General features: G+C 42.5%; 1 protein-coding gene across 14 annotated transcripts in view; it reads left to right on the top strand.

The window, feature by feature from the left end:
• WRN (WRN RecQ like helicase) overlaps positions 1-18,069 on the top strand; it is a 46,846-nt gene extending 28,777 nt beyond the window's left edge. For 10 of the 14 annotated variants that reach the window (XM_072862053.1, XM_072862050.1, XM_072862041.1 and 7 more), the window contains 14 exons: positions 372-501; positions 4,161-4,337; positions 4,417-4,511; positions 6,074-6,197; positions 6,319-6,392; positions 7,391-7,472; positions 7,759-7,871; positions 8,791-8,905; positions 10,153-10,278; positions 12,073-12,235; positions 13,317-13,531; positions 14,988-15,059; positions 15,604-15,768; positions 17,738-18,069. In XM_072862053.1, the coding sequence (XP_072718154.1) occupies positions 372-501; positions 4,161-4,337; positions 4,417-4,511; positions 6,074-6,197; positions 6,319-6,392; positions 7,391-7,472; positions 7,759-7,871; positions 8,791-8,905; positions 10,153-10,278; positions 12,073-12,235; positions 13,317-13,531; positions 14,988-15,059; positions 15,604-15,768; positions 17,738-17,860 (1,774 nt within the window). In that variant the 3' untranslated portion in view covers positions 17,861-18,069. The remainder of the gene's footprint in view (positions 1-371; positions 502-4,160; positions 4,338-4,416; positions 4,512-6,073; positions 6,198-6,318; positions 6,393-7,390; positions 7,473-7,758; positions 7,872-8,790; positions 8,906-10,152; positions 10,279-12,072; positions 12,236-13,316; positions 13,532-14,987; positions 15,060-15,603; positions 15,769-17,737) is intronic. The other 4 variants (XM_072862049.1, XM_072862046.1, XM_072862048.1 and 1 more) reach the window with 4 other exon arrangements.
• Positions 18,070-18,072: the final 3 nt, after the last annotated feature.

The following is an 18,072-nucleotide window of genomic DNA, read 5'->3' as shown; positions in this document are numbered from 1 at the left end:
AAAAAAAACAACCCAAAAAAACTCCCTGCTGTTAAGTGCGATTAGAAATGTCTCGTATGCCTAAAACAGCCCAAATATTCAAATACTAAATTCAGAAGATTGCTGAGCCAATGTCGTTCTGTCACAGCAAGTACCATGAAGAACTGCTTATTGTTGGGTTGGGCAGCTGTCTTAACTACAAGTGGTCTTGACTTTTGCTTGGTCTCATGTTTCCAGTCCTAGGTCTTTACCCTTAAACATGTTAAATTGTTGATATTAAAGAAAATACACACTTCAAGTTACATTAGTTATCACTTGATAGACAAGATTTGAAAGAAGGGGAGGGGACCTGATTTGTTTGTGTTAAACTTGGTTTTCTTTGTGCATTTCAGAGCAGTCTCCAGTGACTCAGAAGGTGGTTTACAGGACTTTGGGAAGCAAGCGTATCAGATGCTGTCTGCAGTGAGTGCCCTGGAAGAGAGGTTTGGAAGTAGAGTTCCCATTCTGTTTCTCCGAGGGTCTGTAAGTGATAGTAAAAATCCTTGTTTGTGTTCTGAGAGTGGAGGGGCGGTTACAGTGTTCCTCTTTATTGATATACCAAACAATACGTTGATATACGTACATATAAATGTATGTACACACACATATATATTTAGTACCTTTTTCTTGGAGAGCTGGGTATCTGTAGAGAGAGTTACTGTAGACTTTCTGAAGCTCTTCTCAGCAGCACTTGCCATGCAGCAAGCTAGATGGTTGTCTTTAAAGGCAACAGCCATAAAAATAGTGGACCTCCAAAGCCTGTTGTACTTAATTTCGTGCACGTACAGCAAAGGAGCAGTTTCTGCCTCCAAGCTCTTGCCATGTTAGTTCTGTTTTTCTTAACACTGCAACGTTTAGCCCTCTATGGCCCAAGAGTTCAGCTTTGAAATAGTACCTGTTATTTGCCTTGTGTGGAGCTGTCCTGTATTTTGTGGGTTGTTTTGAGTTGGTTATTGACAGTTGTCTGTTAAACATGTGAAAGCCAGCCCAAGTATTGGCAGAGGTTCTAAAGCTCTTCCTGTAAGGCTTGAGCTTAGGTTTTCTTTATGGTGAGTTTGGTTTTGTAGAGACAGTTAAGTGTGTCTTTCATGAACATGTGTGATTTCCATTATCCTGAAAGGAATAGCCTTTTCAGAATGAAGAATAAACCCATCTTTGCTTGGTGATCAGTTCCTTTATGTTTGAATAAAGCAAATGATGGCTCGTATTCTAGCTTTTTAGTGCTGGCTGACTTGGAGGAGTGAGATGAGAAGTAGGATACTAGAATGAATATAAGTGATTCTTACATACCTTTTCTTAAAATGTTTTTTAAATACTAGGCAAGAAAATCCCCAGAAATAAAACACTAGAGTAAGAACAGAATCACTTAAGTTTATAACCTGGGGGGGGTGGGGAGGGGGAAATCACCTGTAGTACTTGATAAAACTGGGTGAATGATGTCCCTCTTTTTTCCTTTTAATAAGAAAGTTAAGTTGCTTATTGTCACCCAAGTATGTCTAGGGGAAAATATTCTGTTACAGACTTTAATGTAGTCTTGATGAGTAATGTCTAAGAAATTAACAGAAGAAGGGAAGACGATGCCAAATTTGCACTGCAAATACACGATAACCTTTTGCTGCCTACAAGAATACCCTTTGCTGGGCTAATGTAACTTTAAAAAAATGTTTCTTTACTTTGTTGCATCAATGTAGACTCTAGAATGAATATATGAAACAGTCAGTATCACCCTAAGTTTACGTGCTATATCTGCCTGAGGCTAACTGGTATGTTGCTTTAAAAGCTTGTGTATAGTTTATGGAGAATTTGTGCTCTTTTTAAGTTAGCGGCATCTTTTTGCAAAGTCCAGGTGGCCTCCAACAGGCTGTAGGTGGACCACAAGGGAGACCATGTTTCACTTAACATTTGAAAGAGTCAGGCCATGAAAGTGAACAATGTCCTCTGGGAAACGGAATTAGAGCTGCATTGACAGAAATATTGTACTGACCCTGCTAAACAAGGAAGAACATGCAACTCTTAAGGTCTCCTTTTATCAGCAAACAGGGGAATTTGTAGCTATTTTGGCAATTACTGTTATTAGTAGTCTCAGTGATTGGTTGTGAGTGGCTTTTAGTAGTCCCTCTAGCATTTAATATTTTGTACGAAGCTGAAATTGCTATTTTGGCTTTTGGTCGTTCCTATGCCAAGCTTAACTGACTATGCTTAGCCAGAACATGAACTCAAAATTTACTGGTTTGCATCTCATTCCTTTTATAGTTATTTCCATTGCTGAATTTGTTCTCCGAGTCAAAACCATGTGCTGAAAATGGGCAGCCGCTGGAGTAATTAATGTAACTGGCATAACTGAAAGTTTAGGAATGTAGTTAAGCTTTAAAGTAATCCGTGTTAAAAGTTGAATGAGTGAGGGCTCTTTAGAAGAGAGGACATAGGACATGGGACATGGTGCTTTCTATTTGCCTGCTGAATAGGTGACTCAGTTGTGTTCACCATCAGGACTCTGTGCCCTGGTCCCATTCAGCAGCAAGCTGAGTCCCTCTTGCCTGCGGCTGGCTGCTCCAGCTCCCACCCTCTGCTGCTAAAGGTCTGAAACAAGCCTCTCTCGCTGTGCGTGCAGGATAGCAGCTCCTTGACTGTCTGAAATTCTCTAAGCTGCTCCTTACTGTGATCCCTGGAGATGGTAGAGAGCTCAGCAGGCCACTGTGTGCTGACCGCTGCGTGTCCCGGATTTCTTTCACTTGGCTTCCTCTTTTCTACATCAGCCTGTTGTATCTTCCTTGTAAGGAAAACAGCATTCTTGGGGATAGATGCTCTGTGTTTGCATAGTGCCTAGCATGAAGGGATTCTTGTAGAAGTACTAACAGAATCTGGAAAACCTGTGTTAACAACCAGCCCTATAAATGGCAAGAGGTGAGCCTCCACCCTGCTGTCTCCTGTTGTTGGAGATTATAATTTAGTCACACACCCCCTGCTTTTTTTCCCACCACCCACTCCCATGGGATGTCCTTATCTAACCAGCATCACAGATATGTATATATACACATACACTCTCTGGAGGATATGATTGGTGTATATACATGTGCATGTATATATATATTGAAAAAATTACTTGTTTGACCATGAGGTTTCCCCAGTGGAGAGGGACTCAGCAAGTCTACAAATAAGTCTGAAGCCTGCTTTCCTGTTGATTTCATAGTCTAGTAATAAACTGAAACTTCTTTCTGTTTGAGACACTTTTACCTAAAAGTGCTTGATCCCCTGTTACTTCGCTCTTTTGGTGAAGTTTTCAACTTTTCAGGCTCATGCCAAGAGTTTCTCTTCTTCTGAAAGGGGCTTTAGCCCCTTGCCATCCATTTGGGCCCTGTGTTCGGGGGGGTGAGAACCCATCAGACAGGAACTAATCAGCCTTTTTAGTCTGAACCATTGATAAGAGATGAGTAAATCAGCAAGTTTTGAAAACAAAACAAACAAAAACCCCTTTGCAATAAAGGCCAGAGGAGGAGGAGGAGTAGAGCAGACATCTGTAGTGAGCTTGCTTCTGGCTTTGTACCCCTGTCCTGGGATTTAAACAGGACTTGTCAATTTACTCTTACTTCTGTAGGCTGCTCTTAATTAAAAACAGAATGGGTAATTGCTTCTGTTTGAACTCATGCGATGTAAGATTGACCTGAACTAGTTGAATACAAACTGTGCTAGATGACTTCCTTCGCTGCTGTGGATGGCTGAGTCGTTCCTATAACCTCCTCCATGTACAAAAGGAGATGTTTTTACAGTTCTATGATTTAAGTGTGGGCTTGTCTGGGGTCTTACTACAAAAGAAAGTTGTGATCTTGTCACAGCCTTGGCAGAAAGCCCAGGAGTGGATTAGGTTAGTACAGGTGAAACTGCTCTTCAGGTGACATGAACGAGGCAACAGGCATGGTTTATGCTCTTTATCATTGAGGTGCTGTAGGTGGTGGTGTTTTAATGGGTATTGTGTAAACTTGAATAAAATATTTTGGCTTGTGCCTCTTCTGTAAAGTTCCTCTGTGGAGAAATATTCTTGAGGACCTGCTCCTTACATCTCAGGTTTTTGGTTTACTGGTTAGGTTGGGAACTTTCTTCCACAAGGACTGGAGAAATCTGACCAATTCTTTCAATAATTTCAGAGTTCTCAACGCTTGCCAGACAGATACCGAAGACACCCTCTCTTTGGTAGTGGAAAAGACTGGACGGAGAACTGGTGGAAATTGCTCTGCCGACAGCTGATAACAGAAGGATTCCTCAAAGAAGGCTCTGGGCCTAGCAGTCATAAGTTTGCAATCATATGCATGCTTACCCAGAAGGTACTTTTTGGTGTGAAACTACCCATCAAAAGCTTCTCTGAGTAATTTATAGCTAAGCTATATGGTTTATTTCTTACAGGGTAGAAATTGGATGCTAAAAGCCAGATCTGACTCAAATCCAAGTCTTCTATTACAGTCCAGCGAAGACCTTAATCTGCAGAGACCTCTTAGAAGGTAATTATAGTAGATGTGTTCTCTTGAGCGCTTTTTTTATTAGTTTAATATCAGATCAGTTTCTGAAGCCTGCTTCTGGAGATGGATAGGTTGGACAGGAGACTTCTGCACTTGATTTTTCTAGCCAAAGTTTTCCCTTAAACAACAGTATCATAAGACAAAAAAGTCAGTGGGAGTGCCTGGACAGACACCTCGATTGACTGCTGGTGTGCAAGGTGACATGTTGTCTAGTCCTCCGGAGAGTGCATGGCTCGCAGCTTAAATCTGACAGTGCCTCATCACTGAGGTCTTCAGTGGAGCTAATTGAACGGTCATGTAACTGCTTAGTTTAGTTAGTAAAAGGTTAGTGGGGAAATGTAGTTCAGAGAGACTGCCAAAAGTAGTCAGACAGTGTGTGTCTTCATTGATGGTTCTGGGTAGCCTGGAAGCATGTTGTGGCAACGTGTCCTCACGGAGAAAATAATCAGCTAAAGACAAGAAAGGGTAGAGGAAAATCTGTCAAGATGTATGTTCTTTCTAATACTGATGAGTTAAACTGTGAGACTTCAATTAGAGCATCTAACAACTTGTTTTCCCAATTACGCACTTGACCTGCTTATTAGTAAAATTTAGGCTGAGAATGAAATGGAAAAGCCTTTATTGTAATAAGAATTGATTCAACACAAATGGGTAATAGTTTGTCTGTCTTATTGTATTTCTTTTTGTGAAATTTTAACTATTTAAAGTCTTGGTGAGTGTGTCTGCAAAAGTGGGGTGTTTTTTCAGTGGTGGTTAGGTATTTGCCATCAGAGTATATAGCTCCAAGAAAATAGCATCTGATCTTTTGCTTGTAATCTTTAGTTTCTGGTTATATTTCATAAACAGTGTTGTGCTGGTGTTCACAAACACTAACTCTGACCAACCTTTTTGAAGTGAAAGATAGTGAACTGGAGGTTGCAGAGGCTTGGCTGTGACAAGAAATAATATTAGAACAGAGCTCTCGAGTGCTGGCCTTAGGAGCCTGTTCTGGGGTCTAGATTGTCTTAGGGTTGCTAAAAAATAAGTTAATTGGGTAATGACATAGTACTGATTTTCTTTTGTCTTCTAATATTCTACTGTTGTGGCTCTTTAAGCTACTGTCTACAGGTCTTCTACAAGAAAAAAAAATTGCTTATTATTAAAGAGTAAGCAACAGCGAATGCTGTATGTTTAGTGCAAACCAGAAAGTTGGTACTCGTTTGTTTTCTCCAGTAATGAGATCTTAAAAATGGAATGTTTCTCAAGTGTTGTCACAAAAATTCCATTTTTGTCACCAAAATATTTTTCTTCCATAAGGCAAGATTCTTGTTCCTTGTTAAAGTTTTAGTATTAACAGTCTTTGAGGTCCTTGGTGTTTTTTTCATGAAGAATGGTGATTCTAATAATTAAAAAAAAAAATCAAAAGGAACTTTTGATTTGCCAAAGATATCCTTGTACCAAGCTCAAATCACTTTGCTTAGCAAAATGTTAATTTTTTTAATGGCGCTGTCACTGTACAAATGACTTGGTCTAATTTGACTAAGATATAATTCATTTTATTACAGCAGCAGACCTTCACCTGTACTTTCAACACAGCGCTCCCCAGACATGAAGGGAACAACGCAGTCACCAGTCAAGCAGGTCTATATGAGTACAACTCCTCTTGCACTCTGTGGTCCATCCTTGTTGGTATTAAAAAATCTTGCAAGTGTATCGTGGTGTCGCAATGAATATTTCGCTGCTAACAGCAACTTCAGTGGAAAGACTGGTGAATCAACATTTGTTTGTCTTGTCCTTCTGTTTTTTATAGATGTCTCTGTATGATATGTTTTCATATGAGAGAAAAGGTAAAACTCTTCCAAGAAGCAATAACATGCTTAACAGGTATGGTACTCTAAATTAAAAAAGAACTACCTAATTTTGACTGTGTTAATAGGAATACTGTTTGTAGGATGATCCTTATAACCAGCCTTCTCCTATGTGAAGTGATGGTAAAAATGTTTAATATATTAAAAAAAAAGACGACGACAAGCACTTAAAACTTGCTGTAGGCTGCATTATATTTCAAAACATTGAACTATTGCAACATTTAACAGCCTTCGCTGAATTTGACAAGTTGTGTATACTTGTAGTGTCACAGGCAAAGCAAGCTTTATTAATTCCTAAAGTGCAAACTTTCTCGCTGGTATTACTTCAAATCCAAGCAAGAGAAATCGCAAACGTTGATAAAAATGGAGCAATAGCATATTTGTGTCGGATGTTTTTACTGGGCCCAGGTTTTTTTAGGCTGTCTTCTGTGTGATGGTCGAAAATGTAATATATTTTAACTTGTGCTGTTTTAAAGTAAGAAATGGAGAATAGGTGTGTTGAACAGTTTGCAAGTATAATTCAGGCAAAAAAGTGACTACGTTGTGACTTGCTGTTAAAGCTGGCAGACCTGCATGTATGCCTTGTGCACGGGCTGTAAGTGAGCGTGTAGGTTTCTGCCTTTCTACGCTAGTCTGGAGAAGACTGAGATCAAGTAAAGGCTCCCTCAGGTCAAAAGAAATAAAACAAGGTTTTGCAAAAAGCAGACCAAGTAATTTGTTTTCTTGGCTAGCGTGGTGCTTCAGATTAAATCCGCCTTGCATTTCTGAGCAGTTTGATTCCTCCTTCAGGCAAGCAGCCTGATGCTGGCAGACGACAGGTAAATAGGATATGTCACGTAAGCTGAGTAATTGCCACTGTAGCCATGTGAAGAAAAATCACTTTAGGGACAGCTACAATCCAAAGCAAGTGTTATTTCACACTTTGCTTAGGAAGGGATGCTCTTACTCCAGCTTGTCTGCTAATAAATTGATCTAACGCAGGGCTTGTTTCACATTTTCCTTATTTTTTGTTAGTGTTGCAAAGCACTCGCCGGTGAAATCTTCTCCTTTGAAGCCCCCAGAACCTGTTGTTTCATCCCGAGAAAAAGAACTAGAGGTAAGGGTTTTTTGGAAGACGGAGGATATCTGTGAATTGCAGTCAACCTGCAGACCACAGTTGTCCTGTATTGGAGCAGCTGGCTTGGGCAGCTCTTAGTATTACAAAGCTGTTTTGAATAGAAGTCCTGGAAGAGGATTTAAATATATTAAAATGGCTTAATGGATTGCAGGTATTTTGTGTATTAGTGGAAAGATGTGGGAAGTTAGACCTTTTCCTCTCATTAATTATACCTATGTGAGTGATCTAGAGCTGCTTCCTGAGAATTTGGCTCTCTTTTTCACAGACTGCTTTGTATGGCAAGTTGCTGACTGCTAGACAGAAGGTAGCTGATGAGAAGGTAATTCCTCCAGCTGTCTTGGCAACCAATAAGATCCTGATGGAGATGGCCCGAATAAGGTAAAGCCAGCATGTGTACATGTTGTACAAACTGAGAAGGTTGCAAGCCAAGTTACAAATCCCCTTTCTGCTCTTGTTGGGAGAGTATGCCTCATTGGTAGAGGAGCAGCCCTTTTCCTGAGGAGCTTCATTTGCTCTAATAGCTTTGTAGACCACTGACTGGTGTAAGTTAAGCAGTTATTGACATCAGATTTGCTGCTTCATTGTAGTCATTACTAAAAAAAAAAAAACCCAAATGACAACTTTGCCTGCCTTTGTATCCAAATCTCCTGTTAGGTTGACCAGTCAGAGGAGGAAGGTGTATGTTTTCTACTAATACTTACCTTTCCATCTGCTTCTCTCCGATGTGTTTTAATTTTTTTTAGTATGCCTGTATCCTGCTAAGGGTCAGCTACAGGTCAGGAGCTGGCCCTTACCTTGCGTGGGTAGCTCTGTAGCATAAAAGAATAAGCACGATTTAGTGTTGCTCTCAACTACTGAAAGGAGGGGGAAAAAATCACTTGTTGTATGAGGGGGTATTGTGGGACAGCTCAGTTGGTAATGCACCTGAAGTGCCTTCCCCAGCTACTAAAAGGCATTAGACAATACTGCTTTTGGAATGTGTAGGTTGTTACTCTGTCAAAGAGCTCTGGGCTTTTGTGCCCTTGGGAGGTAAAAGCAAATAAAGATGGATGTGGTAAACTGATCCTCCAAAGCATTAAGCAGCAAACTTGACAGTTTTGCTGTGGTCAAGCTTCATGATTCAGAAGCACCAACAGTGAACTTATTTAGTTGCAGAGACGATGGGGGTACAGTAATACCACTTTCAAGTTTTGACTAATAGATCTGTAGTCCAAGCGCATGTCATTCACAGACACTTGATGTTTGAAAGCATTGGTATAGGACACTTCCATGGCTTTTATTATTCATCCTAAACTAGGCCTACGAATGTTGAGAATGTGAAGAGAATTGATGGTGTATCTGAAGCAAAATCCACCATGTTGGTCCCTCTCCTGGCTGAAATTAAGGCCTTCTGCCAAGTGAATGGTTTGCAGGTATGACTTACGAAAGTGTCTGCTGCTTTGCAAGAGCCTTGAAGACCTAATTTGGTCTGCAGCTGTTGGATTTCTCCTTCAGAGTTTGTCCTTGTCACAGCTATTCCATCCAAGCATGGCAGCAAAACTTGCTAGCCTTGCGTACAAGTAGGCCTCCCAAATCTGAATGTGCTACTTGCTGATGACGTTGGGACCTGGCTGATGTTCCAGATTGGCATGGTCATCTTGAAAGTCCAGGACGTCCTTAATAAAGGTCACTCATCTGGCCAGGCTGTGTGTCCAGTAGGTGCCATATTATTGAGAGCTTGCAGCTAGTTATTGTGATTTGGGGCTGGAGGCCAAAGGTATAGTAAATGTTCCTTCACCATGGTTTATTGCCTTGGTAGACTTGGAGGGCAGGACTTTGCTTCCTGTAAGTTTCTCCTTAGGAGACTGGCAGAAGAGCTTAGATTTCCAGAAAATACTCCTGGAAATATTTCCAACTCCGGTTGGAAATACTCCTGTTGGTTCTCTTATCACAGTTGATTTTCTACTGTCTGAGACACTCTGTAGAGTGGCTCCTCATCAGTCCCTGTGGAGAGACGTCACTAGGGAAGGGGCCATGGGGCAGACGATTGGAGGAACTATGAAGCAGTTTTGCTTTGGGTATCTTAAATTCTATGCAGATCTATAGTTCAAGGGATTTATGTAGTCTAGGAAGCAGGTAGAGCAGCAATACTACTTCTCTGTAATGCTGGAGAAGACTCTGGAATCTTCTTTCTGCTTCACAGAAAGCTGCTACGATCTAGGAATGGGGACCGAAAGCATTCCTGGTTTTCTCCCCGCCACCCCCCCCCCAAGAAATCTGTGTTGAGCAAAAGGTTAAAACAAATGGAGGGGTTTACCATACTAAGCAGCAGACTGAATACCAGTTTGTTCTGATGGATTAGTTTTATGTGCAATGAGCAACACCTAAGAAGTTGTGTTGACCTGGACACTGTTTTACTGGTTCGTGGTTTGGTTTTTTTTTGCAAGTCCCTTGGACAATCCCATGCTTGTTTTATTAAGATGGGAGTGTGTGGGTGTCCATCTGGATTCCCTCTTCGCTTTTCTTTTTTGTGGAACGTGGACTTGGGGTTGAAGCCAACCTCCATAGAGATTAATGACTCCATTTATATTACGCTTTCAGATAACTTCAGATAATGGGAGGGTGATCAATTGGTTGTCACTGGGATATGATTCTTCTAAATCCCCTCTATCTCACTTAGACTGACACATTCCCCACATCTGGATCTAAAGATGAGAAAGAAGCATCTCCCTGGAAGTGTATGAGAGCTCTCTCTCCCTCAGAGCAGGTCACATATGTCCTGTTCCAAGAGAAGAATCTCTCTGTGGTAAGCTCTTCCCTGTGAAGGTCCCTTCCTTTTTGAAAGCTAGCGGTGGGGATGCTTTGTCTAGAGGAGGGGGATTTGCAAGTTCTCCTAAATCCTCTGCCTGGTGATGGGGCGGGGTTGCTTTAAAACACTGAGGCAGTATCTTTCCTGGCAAATGGTAGCTCATCTAACTTGTCTCTACGGACTGGTAAAAGTGTGAAGAACTAGGCTCGCTGCGAGGTGGGATACAGTGAGATAAGATGCAGCTCCCTAATTCTTACAATGCCTGCACAGGTTGGCAGGGCACCAGGCAGAACTGTTGCTGTTACTGTAGTGAAACAGGCCAATGAAGTGATACAGCCTGCTTTTTTATTGCAGGTGTTAGTTCTGCCTGTTTCTGTAATATTCTCTTTTCACAGTAGTAAGGGCGTATAGGAAAAACTTCCTCATCCAGTAGCCTGCTGGAAAGGACCTAAAGTATGGTGCTGTATGCAGGCATATCTTTAAGGCTAATAACTATTGGGATAAATTTCACTAACTCTGTTCTTGGTTCAGGTAGCAAATCCCTATTCCTTTGTCTATGCCACGTCCCTGTGTAAGACTTGCATGTCAAGAAACAAAGCTCACGGGAAGTTTCAATGCAAAACTCAAGTCTAAGTGCTAAGTATCATGGCTTTCTAGTTCAGATTTTGGAAAGCTGTGTTTCCTGTTATGAACAAAAGTTGAGGACAAGTTACCTGTCACATCTAAGTTGTTGAAGTGCTACAGGGCACGTGGCTGGTGTCACGCCATGTGCCCTGTGAAGGTGAGCCTCGTGAGCTGCTTTGATATAGTTTTATTTATTGCTTTTTAATTCTACAGTAGGAAACTGAAGTTGCTTTGAGTTTTTCTTTGCCCCTCCCAAGAGCAGGGGTAAACCTTGTCAGATAGTCCCTAACTTAAAAGTGTACCTAAGGACTAATTAACAAGAAACAGTTGTATAATTATTAATGGGTAACTTGATGGTCTGTATCCACTAATCCTGATGATTATATGCATGGTATGTGTATTGTCTGGGGAGAAATCGGTAGAAGGTTGAAACCTCCTGTTTCAAGGAAGACAAGCAACCAATTTGAAACCTCTCCTTGAAAAGTACAAGTTTAGGTAGATTAAGTTTGAGATGTTTTTCTTCAAGGCAAATATTCTAAGAGAAGAATTCATCGAACAGATGTGAAAATGAGGGGGAATTTGTTTTGGTGCTGTTATCCATGTTCTGCATACATGTTAGGAATCAAATGGGCCACCGGAAGGTCAGGTGCATCACAGCTACTTAGCAGGAGATACCTGAAGCTGTGACACGGAAATCTCATGAAGTCGGAGCTGGGTTGATACTCTGGGTTGATACAGTGAGGCGAGAACATCCATTTCCTTTGTGGTAGAAATTGCTGGGATTCAGCTGCCACAGGGTGGAAGGGGGGTGGGAGCGAGTGTTTTGACACAAGGGATGTGAGCTATAAGCAGGCTCTAGTGAGCCTTTGAGGTGGCTGCACAGCACCCTTCCTGTGTAGAATCTCTCTTCATCTGAAGTAAGTTCAAGCTGAGATGTTGCACTTGAGCTGAGAAGTAGTAGCCTCAAGAGAAAAATGCTCTTTACAAGCTGGAGAGGAAAGGAGACAAGTATTAGGAATAACCAAGTGTTTTGGGGAGCTGCTTTGCACTGCTATGGGCCAGTATCCCTGACTGCTTTTTGGGAATGGGAGGTTGCCACATTTGGAGCTTTCAGTTGTATTTTGGACACTTCTGCCACCTCAATTCCTTCTGCTCTTGTTTCCCTAGAGGACTATAAGTGAGAGCAGATCTCTGCCTCTTTCTGTGGTTGGCACTCACCTGTTCCAGGCGATGAAAGCTGGCTACTCTGTCAACCTGGAGCGAGCAGGTTTGACTCCTGAAGTTCAACAGATCATTTCTGATGTTATCCGTAATCCTCCCATTGACTCGGGTGAGCATCGCAGCCCTTATCTGAAGCTTCTCGTGACAGTGGTATACAGATAAAGGGAATTAAAAACTGACAGCTCAGCTGCTTCTTTAGGTAGAACCCATCATTTCTGGAAGGCCTGTGGCAAGGCAGAGCATGGCAATGCCAGGGTCATTACTTTCCTTTTAGGGTTATGTTGTAGAATAAGGCTAGTTGTGAATCATTAAAGAGCAAAAGGGGGTAGCCCTTTACAAATCCTTCCACTCAATTGTATGGCTGTTAAAAAGATAGAGGTTTAAGAATGATGCCTGAATTTACTGAAGTGTTTTTGGAAAAAACATCAGCCTGACAAAGTCTTCCTGTAAGTACTAGCATCTATAGAACATAAGCTGAATAAGAGCTGTAGACTTTCCCCAGTGCAATTTCACTACAAGGTATTTGTTTGTGATGAGGAGGCGGAGAAGTGCAGGAAAAGCAGTTCTGTCTCTTAACGCTGTCATCTGATGCCATGGGCTGGTTCAGAGGCTGAAGACAACCGTGTGCTGACTTGTGGTTCTGAGACTGAATGACTTAAAGTTCAGTCTTGCCGTAGTAGTTTAATTTCTTAGGTTGGCAGAGTTTGCTGATTTGCTAGCTTTGTTACTCTTGTCCTATTGCGGATTAATGTGTCTTTTCAGCAGCGGTTATGGGCTCAGACAGACTCTCAGATTGCTTTCTTAAATTCAGTGCCATGCTGGAATGGAGAACTGGCATGGCACTATATGTGAGAAAGCAGAGAGGCTTTTCAGCCTGAGCTAATATAGCCTTCCTCACAAGAGAGAATGACTGATAGGACATGCAAGTTAGAGGCAGGCAATTATGATGTTTTAGACTAAATTTGAGGACAGTAAGTTTGTGTGAGCACGAGTGAGGGTGGGGATTTATCCCATGAGCTCATGATGTGTTTTCTTATGAGTCAAAGCCATATGTTTTATTTTTTGTCTCTTCCATGCCTTAATCTATCCTATGCTTTAATGAGGGACAACTGATGTGTTCTACAACATAAGAAAACTGAATAAGGGGCAAGAGGATTAAAAAACCAATTAATATTTTACTTTTTTCCAAGACACCACCAAAATTCAAGCAATTAGAAAACTTGTTCCTGCGGATATTGAACTGTATCTCATCAGGATGACTATTGCATTATTGGAGAAAGAGGATAGAAATAAGCCTCAGGATGGCTCAGGTGTCAGAAGGATGTTGGTGTGGTCAGAAGGGCAGCAGGAAAAAAGAGGAGCAGATCAAGCAAGCAGGGAAGATGCCTTATCGAGTAAAACAAAGGTTAGTAAAAGGAGGTATAAAAATGGTTTTGTGAAAAGAATGTTTCCTCTTTGTAGGAGCAGACTAAAAGCCCTTTTATGTTGTTGCTGTTTCCAGTAGTGCTTAGTGTCTCATCTTGACAAACCATCTTGCCCTCAGCTTTGAGTAGGGCTGCCTCCCTCTCCTCAAGACCAATGCTCAGAGCAGAACCCACGGGTTCCCCTTGCAAAGTTTTGACATAGGAAGAAGGCTGCCCCTGTGCAGCCTAGCTGTGATCTGTTAAACATGTCACCTGAGCTATCTGTTCCCATGTGGGACTGTCAGGGCATCTCTACCATAGTAAGTCCTGGACATGCAGCCCAGGAAGATCCATGATGATCCACCGCTGTAGACCATTACAACTGCAGCTTAACAGTGGCCTCAGAGGAGGGATGAATGCTTTCTGCTGTTGTCCAGCCCTTTTGGATGTGGATGCAAAAGGTCTCCTGTAAAATCCCAGAGTTACAGTAGCTGGGGCAGTGGAGGAATAAGCTGAAACTCCAAGTTCTCCCCAGTATGAAAACCTTTGGTAAGCTGGATCTTTCATAGCCACAAAGTCCATGTTCTGCCCTTGCCTTGCTGCTGTGCATTGGTACCTGATCACCAACTGCTGTGGAAAAGTGGTTCTCTTACTGTGCAGAAAGCTTTAACATAGCAGAGAGGTTGACTGTGAAAAAGCCGGAGGCAATGCCTGCTAGAAATGTCTTGGTCTTTCATGGGTTCCTTTGTTGCTTGGAACTGCTGAGCATAGCCATGATAACAAGCAAAGTGTCGTGCCATAAGTCTGACTTATTAGGGAGAAATCTCAGGAAATAAGAAGCTCTTTGTTGCTGTTTGAGAAAGGCCAGGCTAGTCTTCTGAGCCCTTGGCTGGACTCGCGGTGTTTCCCAAGTCCCAGTTCAGCACCTTGTACAAAAGGCCACCCGGTACTGAGTGGCTCCTGGTGGGAATGGTAAAAAGAAATTCCAAACTCTAAATCCTTCTGCTGCCTGCGCTAGGATAGCATGTCTGTTCCTTAGAGGGTTTGGGGTTGATTCCTTGAACTCTGGCTCAAAAAATTTTTCAAGCCTTGCCATTTTGCCAGATTGATTGGTTCTTGCATCCCTGAGTGGTGTTTTGTTTCTATAGTATCCATGTCTGAGCCTTCTTTCTCTTGAAGTTGACCTCCTGACAGTCTGATGGAGTGAGCTTTAATTATGCTTTTTTCTGCTACTGTTAGCTGCTGGAGCTAATAACAGGAATGACATGCTATTAGAAATCAAATTAATACTATACAAATGAGTAGACTGCAAATCCAAAAGCTAATCCAAGAAGTCTTTATTTACTTCTCCCTCAGAAGATATCCTGGTTCTAATAATTTGCTGTAGCAAACAGCTTTTAAATTTGCTAATTAATGTTCTTGGATTTTAACAACCTTACATTACTGCTGCTTTTACAGGGTAATTTGATCAATCCGACATTGAAGGAAGGAGCAGAGACAACCCATCTGCAAGTGGTGTCTTCAGCTTTGGTAAACAGATGTTCTTCCTGTAATAAAGCATGCGGTAGACTTGCCATTTAGCGATGCTCTCGGTAACGCAGAGATGTGTAGTTGATCCAAAAATCGCAGCTTGGCTGTTCCAACGTATGACCAGCAGGCATCACATAGAAATTAGAAGTTAATACCTCTGTGCCCACTATGCCATTTTTAACTGACATTTTGGCTGTAAAAACACATTTGAAAACACTGCACTTGTGAGTCAGAAGCAAGTAGTTCAAGTTCTCAGAGCCACGGGGATGGAGGAAGTGTTCTTCTCCGCTACAAAAAAATGCCCAAGTACAAGTTCCAGTTCCCTAGTGTTTGAAATGGATGCACTTCACTTGCTCTGATAGTACTGTGGTTAAATGAATGAGAAATAGCTAGGGATCTCATTAAGCAGAGGTGTTGGAGCTCTGTTTATAACTACAGACTTATTTACTTCCAAAAAAACCCCAGCAACCTTCCAAAACACAGCCTTTGCATTGAATCTTGTTTGTGCAGACTTAAACTTTAATGCTGTGATACATATTAACAGCCCGCTTCCTTACTGTCCTGTGGAAAGGCTGTACAGAGCGTGGATGGCAGCCAGCCGGGTAGCAGAGGGGCAGCAGGCCCCCCAAATGCCCTGATGCTGGCCTCCTGGAATCAGCCTGCCCTCGGTCCCGATGAGGAGGAACTGTTTGCTGACTCTCAGCCCAAGGTGAGACTGCCTGGAGCTCTGTGCCAGGAGCAGAGCCCAGACGTGATGATTTGGGTGTTGATCTTGAACAAACCAAAGTCTCAGCTTCTGTCTCTGTTATTTATGGTGCCTAAAACCTTGGCCTGGCTTGCCAGCCAAATTCTCTTGTTAATGTCCTTGATAGGTGACAGCATGCTGCTTTATTGCCCTTGCTATGCCTGAATATACCCCTCTCTCAGCATCAGCCTGCTCTGGAAATTTTTTTTCCCGGTACATCTTGTCAGCCATCTAGTGGCAGATGCTTCCAACACCTTAAGAGGATGTTTGGCTCCCTTTCCTCTTTCAGGTATAGGGTTGTGTGAGATTGTACGCTGATCGCAGTAAGGATTTTTGCACTGGTCTTGATATAAACACAAGTTGTATGAGCATATGTACAGTGTTTTTTCTAAGGGGAGCTTGTGTGGCTCTGACCAGTGCTACTTGCTGTACAGCTTGCTTCAGTTGGAAGCTGGCTATTGATGTGAGTGCAAAACATGATGCAGACAAATCATTGTTCATGGTCTGGTCAGTGTTAGGTAGGTACAACTCCAAAATAGCACAGCAGCTATCTTACTTGAAACACTAAATACACTATAATGTGATCTTTTTGATTGCTGGTGATAGCCTCAGAGAACTTCCAGAACATCAGTTCCAAGAAAAGCCCCTTTGCTGTGACAAGGGAACAAAGCATGATCAGTGTAATGGTCTCTGCACCCTTCCTGCTTCACCCACACTTGGGCTGGGAGTCCTGGCGTTGTGTACACACCTTTTGATGCAAGCACAGGAGCAACCTCTCCCCTGGCTGTAGATGGGTCCTCCTGATCATAGAATCCTAGAATTGTTTGGGTTAGAAGGGACCTTTACAGGTCATCCAGTCCAACCCCCCTGCAATGAGCAGGGACATCTGCCACTAGACCAGGTTGCTCAGAGCCCCGTCCAACCTGACCTTGAATGTTTCCAGGGATGGGGCATCTACCACCTCTCTGGGCAACCTGTGCCAGGGTCTCACCACCCTCATTGTAAAAAAGTCTTCCTTCTATCTAGTCTGAATCTACCCTCTTAGTTTAAAACCATCACCCCTTGTTCTATTGCAACAGGCCCTGCTAAAAAGTTTGTCCCCATCTTTCTTGTAAGCCCCCTTTAAGTACTGATGGGTTTCCCAAGGGCAGCTTGCCAGCAGTCTTGTTAACCTTGAGACGAACATCCCAACAGAGATTGGTCTTCCATTACGTAAAAACTGGTGGCTGAAGGATGAGCGGAGACCCATTTATCTCCTCGCTGTAAGCTCTTACGGGAATTCATGGCTTTGTCTTGCCATAGCATCTCTTCCCACATGGTGCAAGAGCTGTACCCAGCAGACATGGAGAGAGCCGTATGTTCAGACTCCCCTTGGGGGACATAAGCCTGGAGTGAGTCCTGCAGAGCTTGTGACCTTGGTGAGGACAGGGAGGGAAGAAAAGGTGCCTTGCACCATTGGTGACAGGCACCCACCGCTGTGTTTGTGGGTTTCAGACCCTTTTTTCTCAAGTAGTAATCACCAGTTTGGAGCATCCACTTTCATGTGCTGCCTGGGGCTGTAATCTTTCACGGGTCCCACGGAGGAGCTGCAGTTCTTCTGTGTTGTCTTGACAAGACATGTCTTGTCTTCTTGGGGTTGTTTTGGTGGTATGTGTTTTCTTTTTTTTGTCTTGTCAAGGTGATTACTGAAGGTCAGTGTAATGCTTCATTGTTTCAGGCCAAATGTTTCTCAGCTCTGGTTCTTCTCCCTGTTATAGCTTGATTTTTTTTTTTTGTCCCTCAATTATTTGAAAAAGGTGTAGCATTTACGGGAGACGCAAGCCTTCCACTGATATGACAGACAGCTTCTGTCTCCTGATGAGCGTGATGTTGGGGATAGCGTGTCACACTGTAAATACGTGTCTTATTCCACATGTTTGTTTTCCTCTTCCAGAACTTGCATCCCCCTTGCAAGAGGAAGGTGCCGGAATGGTTTGAAACCTCAGCGGTGCCAATTCTACCTGCAGCCCAGATGAAGAAAGCCAAAGCAGAGCCCAGAAAAGGGATTTTTAGTTGAACATTTCCATCAAGACTTATTTTTTTAACCTTCCCTTACGCTATAACCAGCATTTTATATTCAGAGTTACCCTTCATTCCTGCAGATGACTCTTCTCTCCTCTTCGTGGCATGAGGCGAGAGGGAACGGCCCTACCGCCACGCTTATGCTTTTCACTATGTGAAATGGGTTGTTATTATTAAAAAAATAATAAACGAGTCCCCACCTCACCG

The sequence above is a fragment of the Ciconia boyciana genome, chromosome 5, assembly GCF_034638445.1.
Source record: "Ciconia boyciana chromosome 5, ASM3463844v1, whole genome shotgun sequence".
Classification (NCBI taxonomy): domain Eukaryota; kingdom Metazoa; phylum Chordata; class Aves; order Ciconiiformes; family Ciconiidae; genus Ciconia; species Ciconia boyciana.
This window is presented reverse-complemented; position numbering and strand designations above follow the sequence as displayed.